The sequence below is a fragment of the Camelina sativa genome, chromosome 16 (genome assembly GCF_000633955.1).
Source record: "Camelina sativa cultivar DH55 chromosome 16, Cs, whole genome shotgun sequence".
NCBI lineage: Eukaryota > Viridiplantae > Streptophyta > Magnoliopsida > Brassicales > Brassicaceae > Camelina > Camelina sativa.
This window is the reverse complement of record NC_025700.1, coordinates 9,896,389-9,917,371: the sequence shown is the minus strand read 5'-3', so window position 1 is coordinate 9,917,371 and position 20,983 is coordinate 9,896,389. Positions and strand designations below refer to the sequence as shown.

Sequence of the window (20,983 nt, the reverse complement as noted above, 5' to 3'; positions counted from 1 at the left end):
TTCCTCTTCAAAGAGATGAATGGCTTTGGCAGTAAACTCCCTTGGGTTTTGAACTGCTTTTCCAGGGAGTTGGGTGGGTTTTGGAGCTGAAGTAGATGCTATATTGCTCTCCATATACTTCACTCTTGAGTTAAGTCCCTCAAACTTCATATTGAGATCCTTATATTGGGATGTTAACCTTTGATTCAGCTCAGCAAACTGTTTGGCTTCCTCAATTTTCCCATTGGTTTGCCCAATCAACAACTGTTGTATTATTGCTCTTAGGTCTTGTTCCTGGCCTTGGTTAGTCTGAAACCCTGGTGGGGGACACAATTTGGTGCATAGTTGTGCTGTTGTTGAGGCTGAGGAGGTAGATAGACTTGGTCTTGAGGGTTGGCTACATTGGTGCTCCTATAAGAGAGGTTGTTCTGCTTGAAACCTCCACCTTGGTTGTAGCCTTTGTATCCTCCTCCTTGGTTCTGCATATAACACAACTCAGCAAACTCCCTATCTCCTTCCTGGACTGGAGCTTCTTCTTCACCAATGAAGTGAATGGTTTTTGATTGGCTTAGGAGAATCTTGTCAAGCTTAACATTGACCATCTTTAAATCCTGCTTGTATTTGTCCTCTTGATCAGTGGAGGGGATCCTCATGGTTCTATCATAATCTTCATTATAATTACCATCTGACTGAGCAAGGTTCTCAACCAATTCCCATCCTTCTTCCACATTCTTGTTGAGGAAGTTGCCATTTGAAGCTGTATCAAGAAGCATTCTTATCTTGGGAAGCACTCCTCTATACAAAGTGCTTAGAAGGGACTCATTGCTGAAGCCATGGTGAGGACACTGAGTTTGGAATCCTTTAAACCTCTCCCAAGCTTCACAAAAGCTCTCATTATTCCTTTGAGCAAACCCAGAAATTTCATTCCTCAATCTAGCAGTCCTTGCATTGGAGAAGAACTTGGCCAGAAAAGCTTTCTTGCATGCATCCCATGTGGTTATAGCTCCAGTAGGAAGAGTCTTCTCCCATAGATGAGCTTTGTCTCCAAGGGAAAATGGGAATAGCCTTAACTTGAAGCCATCTTCACTTACTCCATTGATTTTTGTGAGTCCACATATTCTGTCAAACTCATCAAGGTGATCTAGAGGATCCTCCATTGGCAACCCATGAAATTTGTTGGCTTGTATCATGGAGATTAATCCACTCTTTATTTCATAATTATTATTGGCCACAGCAGGAGGCACAATACCAGCTCTTTGGTTGTGTGTGTTAGGTGCATCCCCAGCACCAATGTGTCTAGGTCTATGATCATGGTGATCTTGCTGCTCCATGACTACTTGTTCTTCTTGTTGTTGAACTACTCTTCTTTGCTTATGTCTCAAACCCTTTTGTAGCCTGTGGATGTTGTCAATAGGCCTTTGAAGACTGTCTTTGCCTTTTGACCTTGTGTGCATCAACAAACTCGACTACAGACTCGAACAGGTACACGGTCGAGCACAGGCTCGAATGGGTGGTCGAGTCAACTGGGAAGTAATGGCTATTTGGATCCGGCTTCTGACTCGATCAAGTGCTCGATCACGGCTCGGTCGAGTGGTGGTCGAGTGGGTGGTCGAGTGGGTACTTGAAACTCAAGACAGCCAAGCAAAGGAAGATTCGAGTTCAGTAACTTCACAAGTGTTTAAACGAACTTAGTCTTAGACTAATAATGATCCTAAATGTCACAAAACAAACTCAAATGGGCAACAACGCCAAATTGAAACTGACTATTTTTGTAGTGGTGGTGAATGATGTATGGAATGATGACTAATGAATGAATGGATGTCAGGGTGTTTCAATTCCCCTTATGCAATTGTAGTATAAGAGGTGTCAATCCAATTTGAGTGTTTGTGAACAATCAAGATGTGCATATGAGTCTAAGTCAAGTCAGATGTAAAGGATGTTTGTCACTAACAATCCTATGATGAAATGGAAAGTGCAGAAAGTAAAACTACAAGAACTAGGAGCTAAATGCAAATGGAACAGAGTGATTATGACAAACAGAAATAGAAACTATGGAAATGCAAGTATTGAACTAATGCAAGGTAAGTAATGAACAGGATACTAAATGAATGCAACAGAAATGCAACTAGGATGAAATAGGACAAACATAAATCATAAACACAAGTTCTGGGTTGGAACTCGAGCAAGCACTCGATCGAGTGCTGATCGAGTGCAGGGTCGAGCTGGACAAATACGCAAAACAGAGCAACACAAGAAAAACAGAGCAATACCAAAACGAATCAAACAACGATCAAACAACAGGATTTAAGCTAAGAAATCAATAAACAAGGAAGGTCTTGAGGAGGGATTCATGGGCTGGACTATGATTGAGGTCATCTAACTTGGTCAACAAATCTCAAACAACTTGAGCTAATCTCTAGACATATATTTCTAAGACATGTTTAATCCACTCTCATGGCAAGAAACAATCAAACTCATGCATCTCTAGACTTGTTCTCACAAAGTAAAGAATCTACACAAGCAGGCATTAAGCAATATGTCAAAAATCAAACAAGACTTCTAATCTCTTAGCAAGCCTAATGATAGTCTCTAGATCTAGCCTTATCTATGCTCCTTAGACATTGGTGTGATGCTAAGAGGCTTGAAATCAGATCCTACCCTCTCAGATATAGGATCAGCATTAAGAACATCTAGCCTAGAAGAGATCTACAACAATCAAGCTTGACCAAATCAAACAAACCTCAAACACAACCCAGCCTAACCCATCCTCAAGATCCTAAGCAACTACTCACAAGCATACATGATGAACATCAAAATCATAAACCCAGAAAATACTGAAACTTGCATCATTAGAAAGATAAATCAAAGATCTACAATATTGAAGAAAGAACCAAACTCAAATTCTCAATATTAAAAAAGTTATGAAACCAACAATATTGAAGAATTTAGTCTTTTTCTCCTTTTAAAAGAAGTACAAGATCTAAGAAAATAAAAGTGCAAAAGGAATAATTCTAAAAAAGGTAAAAACTAGGTTTTTGACTCTCTAAAAAGCTGGACTATTTTGGTGGCTGCAGGTACAAGCCCTTATATAGAAAAAGTAGTGGAAGCCCTAAAAACGCTAAAAGACAAAATAGCCAGGCGGCTCGACCAACTCGACCTGGTGCTCGGTCGAGTGACCGGTCGAGTTGGCTCCTCTTGTGCTCCTCCCACTCGGTCGAGTTCCTCTCAGCACACGGTCGAGTGTCTGGTCGAGTGGGCAATCGAGTTGGACTCCGGACCTTGGTTCTTCAGCCTTAGCTCTCTTGCTTTCTCCTCATGATTGCTTCACTTCTCCTCAGCATTGCTTCCATGCTCCTTAAGCTCCAAAATCACCTGTTTATGCATGAAAAGATGCAAATGCAATGCAACTAAACTCTAATGCAAGAACAGTCCTAAAGCTATGCAATAATGGTCAAAATGGATAGCAAAAGATGCAAAAGATGTGAATATATTAAGGGAAAACAGGGTAAAATATATGAACATCAGTTGCGGCTACTGTTCGAAGCATATTTGAAAGAGATTTCCAAGAGTCCTATGCCAGTTGGACACAAACGCCGAATGCAGTGGTAGATCATTGGTATGAAACGTTTGCGGTAAGTTCAGTCTCTTTGTTTGCTATTTATTAAATATAGAGTTATCCTTTTTTTTTTGCAAGCAAATATACAATTGGGACCGTAGCATAAACGATAGAGTGAGGCAAGAGTTTGAGGGCAAGTTGAAGGACAGGATGTGTGATCAAATGTCATGGTGGAAGTCAAAGTGGAAGCTTAAAGGAGATGAGGCAAAGCCACGATGGATTGATCCTCAGGTATGGGCTGGTCTTGTTCGGTATTGGCTTGATCCAAAAACAGAAATCAAGAGCAACAAGAGTCAGAATGCTCGCTATCATGATCCGGAGGGCACCGGAATATACAAGCACCATTCAGACCAAACGTCTTTTATAGCCCGTGCTCGAAAGCATGTAAGTTCTTTAAGTTTTTTTTTTCTTTTTTTATAATTGTGCCTTCTGAACTCTTTTATTTGGTAACTAATCAATGTTTTTTTTTCTTTCAAGTATGAGATCACTGGTGAGCTAACTCTGGATTTCCTACGAATCCTAGAAGACACTCAACGAAAACCGGATGGCTCATTTACTGATGGCAAGTCCGAGTCCTTGTTTAATGAAGTGTCGTCCAAGATTCAAGAGTTGGAATCTGAGATGTGTATAGAGGATAATGGAGAGAGTTCTGCTTCTGGTGGGGTGCCCATTCATATCAAAAACAAAATTTACACTGAGGTAAGTTACAAATTTTTAGTTTTGTTGGTTTTAAATACTAATGATTGTATTTCTAATGATTTTTTGATATATTGCGATTGTTTTGTTTGAAATGTTGAACTGTTATCAGTGTTTTGACTGTTGGTTGAACTGTTGCCATTGTTTTGGTTGTGATAATTTGTGAATCTTGTGTATGTGATATCTTTGATGGTTTTGTATGTTATAACTTGTGATTCTTTTGTATATCATTCCCCCACCAATTGTTTTGTGTTATCTTGTTTTCTGATATCTTCAATTGTTTTGAATGTGATAACTTGCGATTTTGTTTGTTGTTCTGTTGTTAGGTTGCTCCAAAGAAGAAAAACAGGATTTTTGGAGTTGGTCCTCTGCAGTTTGAAGCGTCCTCTTCCAGTAGCGGTCCACCACATCCGTCTCCAGCTAATGATCCAGTTATATTGGCTCAGAAACTTGCTGCAGCTGAGGAGTGTATCCAAACCCATGCAACTCAAATCCAAGAAAATGCTCAATGAATGCATAGCTACGATGCATACTTCGACTACCTCGCGGAAAAAGACCTTGAGTTTGCTGCCAAGTTCCGGAACCCGGCCAACCAACAAACGACCAACCCAGCTTCCACCAACCCGGAGGGCACCAACCCATTAGCAAGCAACAACACAACAACTAGATATTCGTTAATTGATCAAGTTCGATTGGTTCACTAGACACCATGAGTTAACCACTTGGCAGGCCATGAGGAAAAACTCGTTCAAGTCTATGTGTTAGTAAAGTTCTGCAGTTATGGTGGGTTTACTTTCCTATGATCTATTCTAGTTCATAGAATCCGTGAATCATGCACCCTTAAACCCAACCAACTATGTAATAATAAATTATTCAAACATGTTTAAAGCAAACAAGTTCATGGATGATAAAAAGGTAAGGAAATAAACAAATCAATAAAACAAAGAGGGTTCATAAGTACTTCTTGAAAATGATCTTTTGATAGTGAACTAATAAGTGCTCGAAACATTAATGGGCCGTTGACCAACATTTAAATGGGCCTAAATTAATTAACGAAGGAGGAAAAATAAAAAAAAAATCTTTGGATCGTTACTGGAATTGGAACCTCACGCCTCCACTCAGATCCACATATATATTAAAACTAAAAAAAAAAATCATTTTTTGTGCAATCAATCAGACGAGAAGAAAGATCATTCATCGCCATGGGACAAGTCTTTAACAAGCTCCGAGGTTTGAAAAAAATTGCTTTTTAATTTGTAGTATTGGTTCATTCACAAATCAGAATCAGTTTTATGGTCAAGTAATTTAACTTTGTATAGATAATGAAATTGCTTCTTATGGTATGTGAATGTGATCGCAATCGTAATTACAGGTAAAGAATGGAGGCATGAGCAGGTAGAAGCGATATGTGATCGTGTTTTCGATCGGTTCAAGATTCAAACTGGAAGAGCCAATCTTACGTTTGAAGAGCTATACATCGCCGTGCTTCTCGTTTACAAGTAAAAAAAAAAAACAATTCGAGGGTTAATTTACTGATTTAGACAATTTTATGTATTAATATTCTCTTGGTGTTGTGATGTTCGTCAGTGACATAAACAAGAGATTGCCTGGTCCTCATTTCGATCCGCCTTCTAAGGATCTTGTCAGAAGCATTATGACGGTACTACGTACTCTTTCACTTTTTCTAGAGACGTTGTTAACACCCAAACGCTGAATTACTTACTGCTTTTGCGTTTGTGTTTAAAGGTGAAAAGAAATGAAAAACGAATTCGCAATTTTTAAACACAAGCTGATGATTTTTTNTTTTTTTTTTTTTTTTTTTTATTTGTTTTGCGTTTGCTTTAACTTTTAATTGGAAAATTTTACTAAACTTTTGTTTTTAAAGGCACCCGATTAAATTGGTCTTCAAAAGTGATTTAACTTATTTTTAAATCGATTTTCAATGAATTAAAGAGAAATACCTTTTATGAAAAAAAAATCAAAAGTGAAACATAAGTATTATGGAAAAAGAAAACCATTGATTAATTTGTGGTTAGTTGGCTGGACAAACGCTTGATTAGCGTCTACCGAAATTTTTACTAATATGATCTTAATTTTTAAATTGTGGATATTTCTGGAAAAAAAAATACATAGTAAAAGAAAATGGAGACAAACAAATTATTAAAGTCTCTGGAAGATTTGGTATATTTGAGTGCTCATATTGTTTGTGTGATGTTTTGTTTTTTTTGGATAATAGAACTGTGATATCAACTTGGATGGAGAAATTGATAGGGAGGAGTTTGTGAAGTTTTTTGAGCAGCTTACGGCTGAGACATTCAATGTGGTTAGTCAGGGTTTGATCATATCTTTGATTGTGGCTCCTACTGTGGCTATAGCTACGAAGAGGGCCACAGAAGGTGTTCCAGGAGTTGGCAAAGTTGTGCAGAAGCTGCCTACTTCAATCTATGCTTCTCTTGTGACTCTTGCAGTTATGTGGGTGAATTCTGATTCAAGTTAAGCTTCTCATATTGCAAAGCTTGTCACCAAATAAATGTGTTTATACTTAAATGTGTCAACTTCTTTTACCACAAAAGTATTGAAACAACGTAAGGATTGTTGAACGGTCGGATGATACTTTCTTTGTGAACTCTTGCTCGCCCGATAGATCTCTTTTCATGAATTATTCATTTCACAGTCCGGCAGCAGCAGTTGTTGTGAAGCGCACTTGTAGAAGTAGATAAGTCTGTCCTTTAGACTTGGAGTAGATAATATACCTGAAATTTATATGTAGAAGTCTCTATATCCCAAATATCCAAACTAAAATGAAAAAAATGTATGCTTAACAGTGACTTTGGTTTTAGGCTTAATCGTTTGAACAGCCGTAATGTTGTAGTAAAGAGAACCGGACTAGCATGAGACACACACTCGAAGAAAAGAGTAATATAATGTATTCAACTAAAGTATCACATTTATTGTTGTTTAGTGGTTATTGGATCACTTTATTAGTTGAGTGACAACAGTTTTGAGTTCTCTCATTGTGATTTTTTTTTATTACTAAGTATTGTCTATTGACAAATTTTGATATTTTTGTTTAATAAAGTTTGATATCTATACTATTAATTGGGGAGTACATTCTAAGCTTTAAAAAAAAAAAACAATTATTCTATTATATACTTCCAGAAAAAAAAAAGAATTAAAAAAACTAAATCAAAGGCAAAAAGGTAATCTAATTAAATAAAAACACGCGGATCCTTAATGATCTAATATCCTCGTTCGGATCGTGCTTAAGGAACAAGCGTATCTAAACATATTTGTAACGCCCCGACTGTCATCTCTCAGTGGGCCCCATGTCCAATTCTAGTCTATAGGTCCACCTTCCTTAATGGGCCTCACGTCCTCTCACTAGGCTTGTGAGTCCATCAACATCCGACGGCCGGTTTGCTACGTCCGGGAGGCTTTAAAAACTTGTTATCGTCCCTCCAAATCACCACATGATCTTTTTATGTGTTTTGTCCTCACTCACACAGTTCCGACAATCACTTCCCGGAAGGTCACTCATCCTCAGACTACTCCAGCATAAGCACACGCTTAATTGTGGAGTTCTCTCAGGACCCTTGACCAAAAAGATAAGTGCACTTTGGTGAGATAGGTGGTCAAATCAATTCTTTTAAACCTCTCTGCAAGTCTTTAAAACCGGGGTGTCACAATTAACCCCCACAAACAAATCGCAACGTCCCCGTTGCGCACCAAGACCGTCACCCCCTGACGGTATGAGCCCACTCGACTCCACACTCGTCTGGGTTCGGCTCTGATACCACTTGTAACGCTCTGACCGCCACCTCATAGTGGGCCCATATACAATCCCATTTCATGAGTCCACCTTCCTTAATGGGCTTCACGTTCTCTCACTAGGCCCGTAAGCCCATCAATATCCGACGACCGGTTTGCTACGTCCGGGAGGCTGTAAAGACTTGTTACCGTCCCTACAAATCACCACATGATTTTTCTCCATTTTTTGTCCTCACTCACATAGTTCCGACTGTCACTTCCTGGAAGGTCACCCATCTTGAGACTACTCCAACATAAGCACGCTTAACTGTTGACTGTGGAGTTCTCTCAGAACCCTTGACCGAAAAGATAAGTGCACTTTGGTGACATAGGTAGCCAAATCAATTCTTTTAAACCTCTCCACAAGTCTCTAAAATTGGGGTATCACAATCTTCTTCATTATATACCTGAAAGCAAATTTATTAAATAATTAGAGAGATAAAAATATACCAACTTATCATAATAAGTACTGTATTATGGAGAATTAGGAAACAATCATATCAACATTCTTTGACACGAAAACAAAAAAAAAGAACTGATATTTCAGAACACTATGCAATAAGGTGTTTGGAACATTACAAACTCACCTTATAGTACAACAACATCAACTCTCACATTTGATAGAGTCTTGTGCCGGTGAAATATTATGAGAAGGTAAAAAAATTATTCAATTATTTTTTTGAATCTAAATCAACAAGTCCCAAAAATATAAAGAAAGTTGAATGTGATTGACAAATAAATAGTTGTCATGGCTTTAGACATTTTTGAAAGTCTTAAAAATCTATTACTAATTAGGGCCTTAATTGTATTGATTAATTCAGTGATTTATAACTTTAATAATGCATGCAGGAAAATATGATCATTTTCAGTTGGTAAATACATTACTTAGCTTACTTTGTTATTCTAGATAGAGCATTGGCATATAACATGTTCAACACTGGATTGCCACTAAATTTAAAGGGGAGGGAGTAATTAATAAGCATTTTTTCGGCTTTTATTAACGTTATACATGACTATAAATAGACATGTGCGTCACACATGCTTGGGTCGATATTATCATTTTTATTTCATTTTATTTTTCATTTTTGTAAACTTAATTAAATTTGCAAAAATATTTTTTTTTCTTTTTATAGAAATGCACCATTGTTATTGATTTTTTTTTAAATATGGATTTGTTATGCACAATGAGAAATATAAAATACTATTTGTAGTTATGTTTTCTTGATTATTAAAGTATCTAATATAATTGTTACCCTATTAACAATTTTTTTAATTTTTTACTAATGCTAAGTTATAATATTCACATGTATATTATATGAATTTTAATAAATTATTTACATTCATTGCAAAAGTGTGTTAGACCTAATATTTTACCATGGGCTTATTATTTTTCGTTCAACTTTTTGGTGAGATGGAAACGAAAGTATTTGTGGGCTCTAATCAATTTATTTTTCTATTTTATTTTTATATGCATAATAAAATTATCCTTTTCTATTTCATTTTTAAATCTCTAATTTTATAATATATTTTAGAAAGCGCTAAACGCCGATGTACATATGAATTTGAAACCCGGAACTTATCTTTCTGACAAAACCAATTTCATGTTAATCGGCTATGCCTACCAAAAGCTATAACCGTGTTTCTGAAACAAACACATTCATCGAAATAATTTTTCTATACATTTATATATGTTAATTTGCTTAAATCAGGTCAAGCTAGATATCCTCATACCATATATGCCATAAAGAATCATCAAAACACATGAACTTGAAAATCATTATCACTTGATCATATTCATTTGATTTGCTATCATCTTTATCACATGCCTAGCACTCTTGATTTTTTATTCCACGATAGATTTGAGCTCTATTGTTGCATGATTTATTATTGTGAGGGATCTCATCAACATGATGGCGTATCTGATCATTGTGAAGCAAGGATCCTTATTTTTTTTTTTTAAAGGTTGAGTCTTGCCTCGCATATAAAAAACAAAAAGCCGAGCCATACCTGGTATATAAAAAACCAGTTCGGGAATCCGAACTCATTAGTTCTGTATATATAAAATAGACATACCTCATATATATATATATATATATATATATATAACCTATTTCGGGAATCTGAAACCAGACTCCAAGCTCGAAAGTTAAGGACAGGCTCCGCAACTCGCTCCTAAAATCTAAAAGCCGAGTTAGACAATCGGAACTAAACGATTACGAATGCCGAGCTCCACGCTCGCAAATCAAAGAAGAGCTCCACATTCGCAAATCAAGGATGAATTCTCCCTTAAACGGACAGCTAAGTTTCAGTTCGTCCTTAGACACCTCCATTTCAGGTCGTCCTCAGACACCTCAGTTTCCGGTCGTCTTCAGAATACTCAGTTTCAGTTCGTCCTCAGACAACCTCAGTTTTAGGTCGTCTTTAGAGAACCTAAGTTTCAGGTCGTCTTAAGACAACCTAAGTTTCAGTTCGTCTTCAGATAAGTCAGTTTCAGTTCATGTTCAGACACATTTAGTTTCATTTCGTGTTCAAACAACTTAATTTCAGTTTGTCTTCAGAAAGCTTCAGTTTCAATTCATGTTTAGACAGATTCAGTTTCAGTTTGTTTTCAGACTGTTTTAGTTTCAGTTCGTCTTCAGACAGCTTCAGTTTCAATTCGTTTTTAGAGAACTTCAGTTTCAGGTCGTCTTCAGATAGCTTCAGTTTTAGGTCGTCAGTAGACAGCTTCGATTTCAGTTCATCTTCAAATAGCCTCAGTTTTGTTCTAATTGAATCTTTCGACATCCTGGCCAGATGCTCGACTCGCATCAAATCACAAAAGGGGAATAAGTCGAGCCCAATATCTCGCTCCCGTCAAACTCTTAATTGAGGAATAAGCTGACCCCATAGTTTTTATTTTGCACCTGAGCTCTAGTTCGGACGGAAATATAAGCCAAACCTAGAGTTTTTTTTTCGCAATCCGTCTCCAAACTAGATGAAAGGGGATAAGCCGAGCCAAGTATTTCGCTCCCCTTAAAAGCCAAGATTACTTGGGACAAAACCACTGACCTACGGAGCCCAAAGTTATCTCCAAATTATTATTAAACATAGGATTACTTGATGTAAGCCGAGAGACGTCTCACAACTTGTAAAGTTCCAAATACAGTAATTATTGGGAATCCGAACTGAAAATCATTGTACGAAGTGAAAATTTTAAGTATGGAAAAAATTCCAAAAAAGTGATTCTTGGGATAGATCACCCTTAAGCATAAATAAAAGCTAGTCAAAAAATTCGGCTTCCGACCTAGATGCTGACCATTAGATCGAATATTGTTTCTTCGAATTCAGAAACTCAAATGAATATTCGAATATACCGAACTAGGGGGGGGGGACTAACTGTTGGTGCGAGATTTAGCACCCACGACATACCGACCTAAACCAAAGGTAAACCGATTGTTTCTAAAGATCAACCAAACTAGATAACCCCCCCCCCCTTTTAAGGCCAGCTAAGTGGGCCTGCAAGCAGAAACCCAGTGAAGTCGTTAGGCCGACATCCAAGTCCGCCTCTGAGTCTGACCTCATCTGCAAAAAGAGAAATTTAACTTATATTTGATCTTAGATTTAAGGAAAGTAGACTTATCTTGTAATCAAGGCTCTCATATAAATAGGAAGACTCCTTCCCCATGTAAATCATCTAGAAAATAATACAAAAAACCCTAGTTCTTTGTTGTTCTTGAGAGAAACCCTAACTTCTTCTTTAAAAGATCATAATCCCTCTTTATTTTCTTGCTTTAATCCAGTTTTTTAGAGAGAAGTCTTAAGTGAATTTGTTCCCCACTCAAACAAATTCATTGTGTGAATCCTTGATTCAACAAGGCTTCAACAATAGAAGCAGAACAAACACAAGATCCTAGTGGAGTTTTGAGTCTATGTTGTAGAAACAACTCTAGCTAGGGTTTCAAAGGAGGTGATGTGAAACTCGACAAGGTGAATACATTTGTGGAAGTGTCTGAAGATTTGTATTGCTTTGCATTTGCCGCAAATGACCAGCTGACCATTTATGGCAACTTGGCGCAGATGAGTTTCCTTGTTGGATACGAGACTGTTTGTGGAATCGTGTTGTTTAAGATGACTGATTGTGCCAAAATGTAGTTTCCGTAAACCTTCACCAAAATTATATTCCCTTTTTTATTGCTAAAATTGTGCGAAAATGTAGTTTCTGTAAACCTTCAACATGCGTTATTGGTGCGGTAACATAGATTTGAACTATTCCAACTATATGTTGCAAACACTTTTTTAATTTGACTTATCATATGCAAAATGAAATAGAATTTTATACAAAGATGTTAAATGGTGACAAAAGTGAATGCAAAAAAACTTATTCATTAGATTACCTCTGTTAGTTTTTCTGTTTACGTCCATGAAGTTGGACTCCAAATTCTTCTTACTAGGTTTACATGGCAGTGTACTCTACGTAATAAAACATCGAAAATCATGTAAAAATGTATCGCGTCCAAAATTAGTAAATAGACGACAAAACGAGGTCTACTGAGTTGTATTAATTGAAAAACTTGTTTTACACAGTTCCTGAAGTATCATTAAGTAAACCCTTTGTGTCGTCAATTAGAGGGGGGTATTGAACTTTACTTTTTAAAGGATTTTAAAGTATTTTTAAAATCATTTGTTATTCAATTGAGGATTTTAAAAATCTCATGAAATCCTATGTTATTCAACTAAGATTTATATAAAATCCTTTAAAATAATTCAGAATCCCTTGTTATTCAATCAATAGGTTACAAAACCAACTTTAAATCTCTTGTTATTTAAAATATCACTATTTGTTTTAGAATGCTACTTTGAATGATTTTAGGAGACATTTTTTTCTTTTTAGTTGAAAAATATTCATCTCAAAATCATACTATTTGAGCTAGAATTTTAAAGGATTTCATTAAAAACAAAAAAAAACACAGTCATAAAAGATGAACTTCGGCAATCTTCGCAGATCACCAGCTAACTTCTCCACAGATGAACCTGAAGCTCTACATGTGTCCTTCTCTACAGGTGACGTTGTAGAAGGTGAAATGAAAATTTAAAAGAGTGAATTAATGCCCTACACAAATGAAGGAGGAGAAAACTCTTGGGCAGAAACGGTCAGCAAATGATGCACGAACCCTCAACCAATTGTCTCTTATTAAATTCTCCATTAACGTATCATGTTGCTCCCTCGTTTCCTCTCATAAATGGTGCCTCTTAATTGTGGAGGTCATGCCCCAAGCAGTCAACATACATTTTTTTCCATTTTCCTACGAAAAATATTGGAAGTAATCGCCCGAAAGAAACCAGCTTTGGAAAAAATTTCTAGAAATTTCCTACGAAAACATTTTCATAAAAATTTTGTGGAAAAATGGAAAAAACGTTTTATTCATTCTCCTACCTAAATATTAGTAGGAAACAAGTTCCAACTATTTTCCTACCTCATAGCTATTACCATTTTCCTACTAAAATATTAAAACATTCAATCATTTGTAGGAAAGAAATTTCAATCATTTTGAAATGATTCAATCATTTTGTAGGAAAGAAATTTCGAAAGTAATTGGAAGGAAATATTCATACGAAATTGCTTCGATAAAGTTTTTGTAGGAAATTGGAAGGAAAATTTCCTACCAAATTCATTTTGCTCTGTTTCCTATTTATTTTTGTAACGCCCGCGAACCAAAACTCTGCGTTTTGGGGGTGGGTGTCGATCGACACTCATGTGGTGTCGGTCGAAACCACTTATTCTGGTTCGATCAGATCGATTTAATTATCTATTTGAACCGGTTTGGTTTAGGGAAAACCATTGAACCGAACTATTTAGGTGTTTCGTCGCAGAAGAGGGTTTTGGCAAGTTGTGTTTGTCGCCGTTCTCTTGTTTTTGAGAGAAAAGAGAGAAAAACCTTGTTTTTGAGATTTTGGTGATTTTTGAGAAGATCGTTGGCTGTTCTTGGGAGATTTGAGGCTAAGGGGGAGATAGAAGCTTGCTAGGAGGGTTGGATTCGTTGCTATTGGTCTGAATCTTCGTGCAAAGAGGTGAGTGCATGACCATGGCTAATCTAAGCCCTTGATTTCCTTGTTCTTGCTTGTTTGTTGTTGTTTTTGTGTGTTTTCTTGCTGGGGATTGGATTATACAGGTTCCTAATGATGTTTCCGGCATGGGTTTTGAGTATTGGATGATTTGGAGGAGATTGGGAAGCCAGATTCGACTCTCGGTTTCGCGCGGATTGGAGTTGCAGGTGGAGTGTCGATCGACACCACTTGGTGTCGGTCGACACCAGTAAAAATGGGCATCGATCGACACTGTGGGGTAGTGTCGGTTGACACCTCCCTTCCATTGTAACGATGTTCGTTTTCCTGGTTTGTGTGTTTTGTTTGTTGATTGTTTGGAACATTGGAGTCATTATTGCTTGTGTGTATAGCCCAGTAGATGGGAGGATTGCCTCACTGAGTGTTTATCAAATACTCATGCATCTCAATTTGTGTTTGTGGTGCAGGTAAAGGCAAAGGGTGATCGTGGAATCAAGGCAATGAAGAGGAAGATGTTCTAGGGACTCGATTGGATGTTGTCTGGCGTTGCTAGGTTGCTAGAGTTGGTCTTTAGAACTTGCTAGGTTGCCGGTTCCTTGTTTTCCTGTTGTTTGACATTGAAATTGTTAGGATTGGATATTGGTTATTCTATATTGGATTATTATTAATTATTTAATTGGTATTGTTATTCCGCTGTTGTTTTGTGATTGTGGTTAGGTGGCTAGTGGATATGGGACCACTAGTCGTAGTTTATTATTATTATTATTTTTAAAAAACGGGTTAGGTCGTTTCAATTTTCTTCCATTTTCTGACAAATTTTCTGACAAATTTTCTTACAATAAAACGTGATTCGACAGGTAAAGCCCTCATCCTATATATTTAAGTTTTCCCATCCCTAGAATAAAGTGATAATGAATTCATATGTGACTTAATTCTACAAATTAATAGTCGAGAATTTATTTATTCAGTTTGTTAAGCGTCTAGGTTACATTAATCTCATAGTATTATAGATTTATCCTATTATCTTCAGTGTAAGGTATTCAAAGAGAGGATATGTTGGAACAAGAAAAGTAGAAAAAGAATGAAGCATGCATCTAAAAAAAGGAAGAAGATCATATACATGCATATATGTACTTATGATTCTATATATTATTGATCCTAACGTTATAATCATATGTAATTAACATTTGTATGTAATGATGATTTAGGCCCGAAGAGAAGTATAACAAAAATCTATTACATCTCAACAAAGACATTATTTTTAATACAAAACAAAAATGAAAAAGAGTTTCCTTGTTTGGTCCTAGATTCTTAATGCAATTTTTATAAATACATGGCTATAAAATATGTCAATCTAATCCGAAATAGAAGTCCAGAGGCATTCAAAGTCCTCAAACTCAAACCTCAAATTACTAACCCGTTTAACTGGCCATCTCACATTATTAATCTCTTCAAACATCTCATTGCCATCATCTAAGACAGGAAAAAGAGATTCCGGTAGACTCCAATCAAGCGAGGTTGAGATCATACTCTCCTTCATCCACGGGAACTCGAAAACTCCAAAATTATCCTCATTAGTCCCACTTCTCTTCTCTTCCATCTTTTTTTCTACATTATTGTCTCTTGCGTGTTGCCTCTTCTTGTTCTTCTTTGAATGCTCCTCAATTTTCTTGCGTTTATGGCTTGTAGATGCACTATCCATTGTTTAAAACATTAAGATGATGAGATTTGGATTGAATTGAGAATTAAATTTATAAATGGGAATGAAAAGTGGGAGGGGAGGAGAGGGAGTCACGCCTTCTTACCCGTATGTATTTGTCATTTAGCATTCTAAAAGCAAAACAACCAAATCCTTTTGTGTTGTTTTCGTGTTTTCCTTCTTTTACGTTATCATTCCTCTCTCTCTCCAAACCACATAAGCAAATTAAAAAACGTATTGAGGTATAGAAGGATGATGTTGACATTAAGAAACAAACGACTATTTTTAGCATTTATTTTACTTCAGTGCCCTCCAAATACTGAACATCACTTATCATAACTAAGTGAAAGTAAAAGAAAAATTATTTTTAACTAATATGATAATTAAATTCCTTTACAGCAAATGTTGTTCCATTTATAATAACGATTATCAGTTTTAATGTCACAAACTTAATTAACATGGAACCAGAACAAACTTACATTTTTCTTAATCAAATCTCACAAACTTCAACCTCACATTTTTCTTCATAAACATATCGTTTATTTTGGTTAAGACAATTTGATTCAAAGAATAAACTCTCATATATCTATTTTCTCTTAAACTATAGTTTAAACCTTCCTTTTCACTTGAGATATGGTACATATATAACATGTCACTATTACTTGCGTGTTATATTGTCTACCTTCTTATCATATGATTACTATGACCCTGATTGGTAACGGCTGTTCCTTTTGGCTGTAAAGACTTTGACTTTAAAATTTTAGCTGCAGAGAATTTGGCTGTTGATGCTTTGACTGTAGAAACTTTAACTGTTAAAATCTGATTGTTTACCTACAACTTTTAAAGCTGTAGCTGTTATTTTAAATATTATTATAAGTATTAATAATAAATATATATTATGTCAGAAATATATTTATATAACATTTTAACGACAAAATAAATTTTATTAATGATGAATTAAAAATTTTAAAAATATAAATCAATCAAATATGAAATTTTGTTTGAAAACTAATTAAAAAAAAAAAACTAGTGACGACTAGCCCACATAGCATTAGCAATCTCATCACGAATACCTTCCATGTATTGTCTTGAACTAACGTCTCGCTCCATCACATTTGGAAGTTCTTCCTCATTTGAGGCATGTACACATTCTGATTGAAAATCTGGATCTTAAATATGTGTATTACGAATAAAATTATGGAGGGTTATAGTCGCCACGACAATTTTTCTCATCGTTGCGAGCTTATATCTCGCTTCATCTCTCACGACTCGCCATTTTCGTTTCCATACTCCAAATGTTCTCTCAATAACATATCGAAGTGATGAATGACGGCGATTAAACATTTCTTTATAACTTCTCTCTGGTTGGTTTCTAAAACCAGATAGGTGATATCGTTCTCCTCTATATGGACAAAAAAATCCACGCTGTAATGCATATCCTGAATCTCCAAGGTAATATTTACCATCAGGTGGGTGTGGAAAATCAGGATCACCTTCCATAGCAAGCGAGAGAACTTTGGCATCATGTGCAGATCTGGGAATACCAACATAAATATATGTAAACATCATGTCTATGTTACATATTGCGAGAATTTTCATAGTTGTATCGCCGTGCCTATTCCAATATCTTTGTTTCTGTTGTCCAGAAACCATGACAGGTACATGTGTTCCAACAATTGCACCGATAAATCCTTTAAAATGTGGCCAATAACGTCGGTCAGCGTGCAATTTTGGTTGAACTTGCGTAAGAGCTGTAAGATTTGGTGCAAACATATCAGTGGCCATCAACACAACTACATCAAGAACTTCATGAATTTTTCTGGAGATCGTCTCAGCTGAATGTCTGAATGTACGCATTGCATTCCTTTGTGTTATGTTATGTCCACACATGTGTAGAAACATAGCCACACTCTCTTTGGCAGACATGTTAGATGTGTCACACAAACCATATTTTTCTTCGAGATCGCTGCATAATTTGCTAAAAACCTCCGGCCACATCCTTAAGATATTTTGGCATTGTTGTGGATAACCATTGATCATATCATGAAGAAAATTACTTCCTCGGACTCCATCTGAACATAAAGGCCTCACTACTCTAATATCTGGATCATCTTCAAGCAATAAATAATCACCTTCTTCATCTTCAAGTATTTCCCATAATAATAATTTATATATTAGTTATCATATTAAAATACAAATCAATAGATTTTAAAATTGTGTCTTTGACATTACCTTACGTGAAGATGATGATGATGATGCCATAACTCTGAAATCTTTTACGAGACTGGTTTTTATTTATAAATGAAATAGAGATACATAGTGATTTATAGGGTGAACATACGTAACTACAGTATTTAATCAAGTGATTGTTTTCCTTAGAATTAGCTCGTAGATAGGCTAAAATTTAGTTGGTTTGTTGACAACTGACCGATCTACATGTGCTAAGTTTTTTGAGTCAACTCCATTTAAATATGAATTGTCTAGCCATATATTTATTTAATACATTAAAAATACAAAAATTATTAAGTAAAGAAAGCTAAAAACTTATTTTAATAGTAGTGAACGCTAAAATCTTATTTTTTAAAAACATAAAAAAAACTCCATGAAATAGAACTAATAAGAGTAAGACATTGATCGTTGCAGATAATTGAGCACATGTTCATCGTTTGATAATCCTAGAACCATTTGCCGAGCTGCCTCATTATTTCAATTAGGGTAATCACATCCCAATAGAAAGATGAGTTGTATTCGATATTAGATAACTGGTGTATATGACGGACAGCTCTCTCTCTCTGTCAGAACACATGGCGTCCCTTGCAATTTTAATAGTCTCCGAACGTCTGTCATATGCCATCGAAATTTTAGTTTTTTCAGTGCTTCCTGAACCTTTACGTTTGCGTCTCACAGCGGTTTGATGCACTTTCTATCTTTCAGTAGGGTTTTCGTTGTGTGGAGGTACATGAAAATTTTCTTCCTGGTCACCGCCCATGTTAGGTTCATCTACTTTGGTCTGTGTGTCAGTCCCATAATCTTGCACTAGCACATACCCATCGGGACCATTTCCAACTACCCACCCGTCATTCGTTCCAATAATCACGTCTCTGAATATTCTTTCCAGCATATCAAGGTCTTTGAGCCCCTTTTTTGTATATGAGCAACTCCTACACCATATTCCTGTAAATGGCATACACCATCATTATATATTTTGTAATAAGGTATATAATATTTGATTAAAGATTATTAAATACAATTTACCGTTTTTCGGTCTTCCCACCATTCTTTATCCATCTTGATTTCTCCCGTAGATTCATTGACATGAATTCCTGTTTTTTTGCGTAACTTTTGGTATGTACTATACCACAATTTCAGATTGATATCGTGATTATGAAAATTTTTCCAGGATAACTTATATCCTGTTGCAAAAATTTAGAAATTACTTCTTCTTTTCCTTCTTTTGTTAACAGTTGTTCTTTCCAACTTATATCCTGTTGCAAAAATTTAGAAATTACTTCTTCTTTTCCTTCTTTTGTTAACAGTTGTTCTTTCCAACTTATATCCTGTTGTAAATTGTACAATTCAAGAAAGATATGGGTATTATTACCAGACCATGTAATTTGTTTCTATAAATGTTTAACAAAAAAAAATGTATTAGCAAAACATGACATATAAATTTAGCAATAATGTTAAAAAAAACAAAAAAAATTGTTACCTTACGAGCTGATGCCATTCTGTAGAAACAAAAAAGTTCTAAATTAATTCAATGTTCCACATGCAATGAATATCTACTGAAACGTAAAAAGAAAAACATGTGTGGAGATTATAGTACGTGTTGGATTTGCAAGTTCTAAGAAAACACATATTTGTCACTATATTTATAATGGTTTAAGTAATCTTCCAAAAATAGAATGTAACTATTTCTTTTAAATATCATGATTAAAAAAAACTAGTCAATATTAAATTTCGCTAACAATACACTTCAACAATAACTTAAAAGATAGTAATAATACCAATAGTCAATATTAAATTTCGCTAACAATATTCTGATTTTTCTTTTGTTTTTGGTGATTGATTCTTGATTCATTTTATTCTGGCAAATATCAATAGTGTCTTTTATTTGTTTTGAATGTTTTTTTTGCTTTAATGTTTTGAATGTTTATTCTCTTATTAATTATGAATTTCATAAACTCTTTAATAGTATTATTAGTGATGAAGATGAAAAAAAATTATTATTGAAATGGGTCTTAAATGAATGAGAAAAAATGAGAATAATTAATTTATAAAAATAAAATATGTAAAAATATTTATATATACTTTTGGAGGGCTTTTAAATATAATAGGGTAAAAAAGAATGTTTTAAAAAAATATTTAGTTCTAAAGCCTGGGTTTTGACGCTTTAAAAAAAAAGAGAAACAAGGAAGAAAAAAAAATGACTTTCAAAACTTAAAAAAAAAATAAAAGCCAAAAAAGTCTGATTGGCAAAAAATTGGCTGTAAAGACTTTAAAAATATTTAAAGTCTTAAAAGTAAATCAGGGCTATTTGTTGAAGAAATATAACACTTTCAAAATTTCAACACTTTTTTATGTGCATATTCAAAATCTTGAATATGATTGTGAATTCATTAACATTTTAAGTGGTTCATACAAAAATAAAAAATCTTATGTTATTAAATCATGATTTTTTTTTTGAAATCCAATGTTATTGAACTAGTGATTTGAAAATTTACTTAAAAATATATTGTTATTGAAAACTTTTTGAGAATTTGGATTGTAACTGATATTGAAGACTATATAGTTCTCCTCTTTGATTTCATTTCAATTTATTTTGAATTTTTATATTATATATATGATTAATAAGTATATAGAGTTTTTATGCATATATTGTGATTTGATATATATATTTAAGGATATATTCCTCAATTTATGAAAATGTGTATTCAACGTTTCACATTGGCGGGTTGGTAATACTTAACTTATGTAGACATGCGGTTTAATAAATTAATAAATTTCATTTGCTCACTATTAGAGTATTATAATTATTATCTTTTACTAGGAGATAAACTATAGCAAAAAATTACTCGTGTAACATGTGATGGAGCGGATTAGAGACATAAATATGATTATATTTTTTTTACGGGTTGTCCTAC

The 20,983-nt window shown here is 35.0% G+C and overlaps 2 protein-coding genes across 2 annotated transcripts; one reads left to right on the top strand and one right to left on the bottom strand.

The window, feature by feature from the left end:
- Window positions 5,411-6,964, top strand: LOC104750253. The gene is made up of 4 exons (XM_010472026.2): window positions 5,411-5,521; window positions 5,664-5,790; window positions 5,879-5,951; window positions 6,528-6,964. Exons 1-4 carry the CDS (start codon window positions 5,494-5,496, stop codon window positions 6,786-6,788), a joined length of 489 nt encoding a protein of 162 aa, XP_010470328.1. The 5' UTR covers window positions 5,411-5,493; the 3' UTR covers window positions 6,789-6,964.
- LOC104750252 lies at window positions 15,354-16,003 on the bottom strand. Its single transcript, XM_010472025.2, has one exon. The coding sequence runs from the start codon at window positions 15,840-15,842 to the stop codon at window positions 15,495-15,497; it is 348 nt and encodes a 115-aa protein (XP_010470327.1). The 5' UTR covers window positions 15,843-16,003; the 3' UTR covers window positions 15,354-15,494.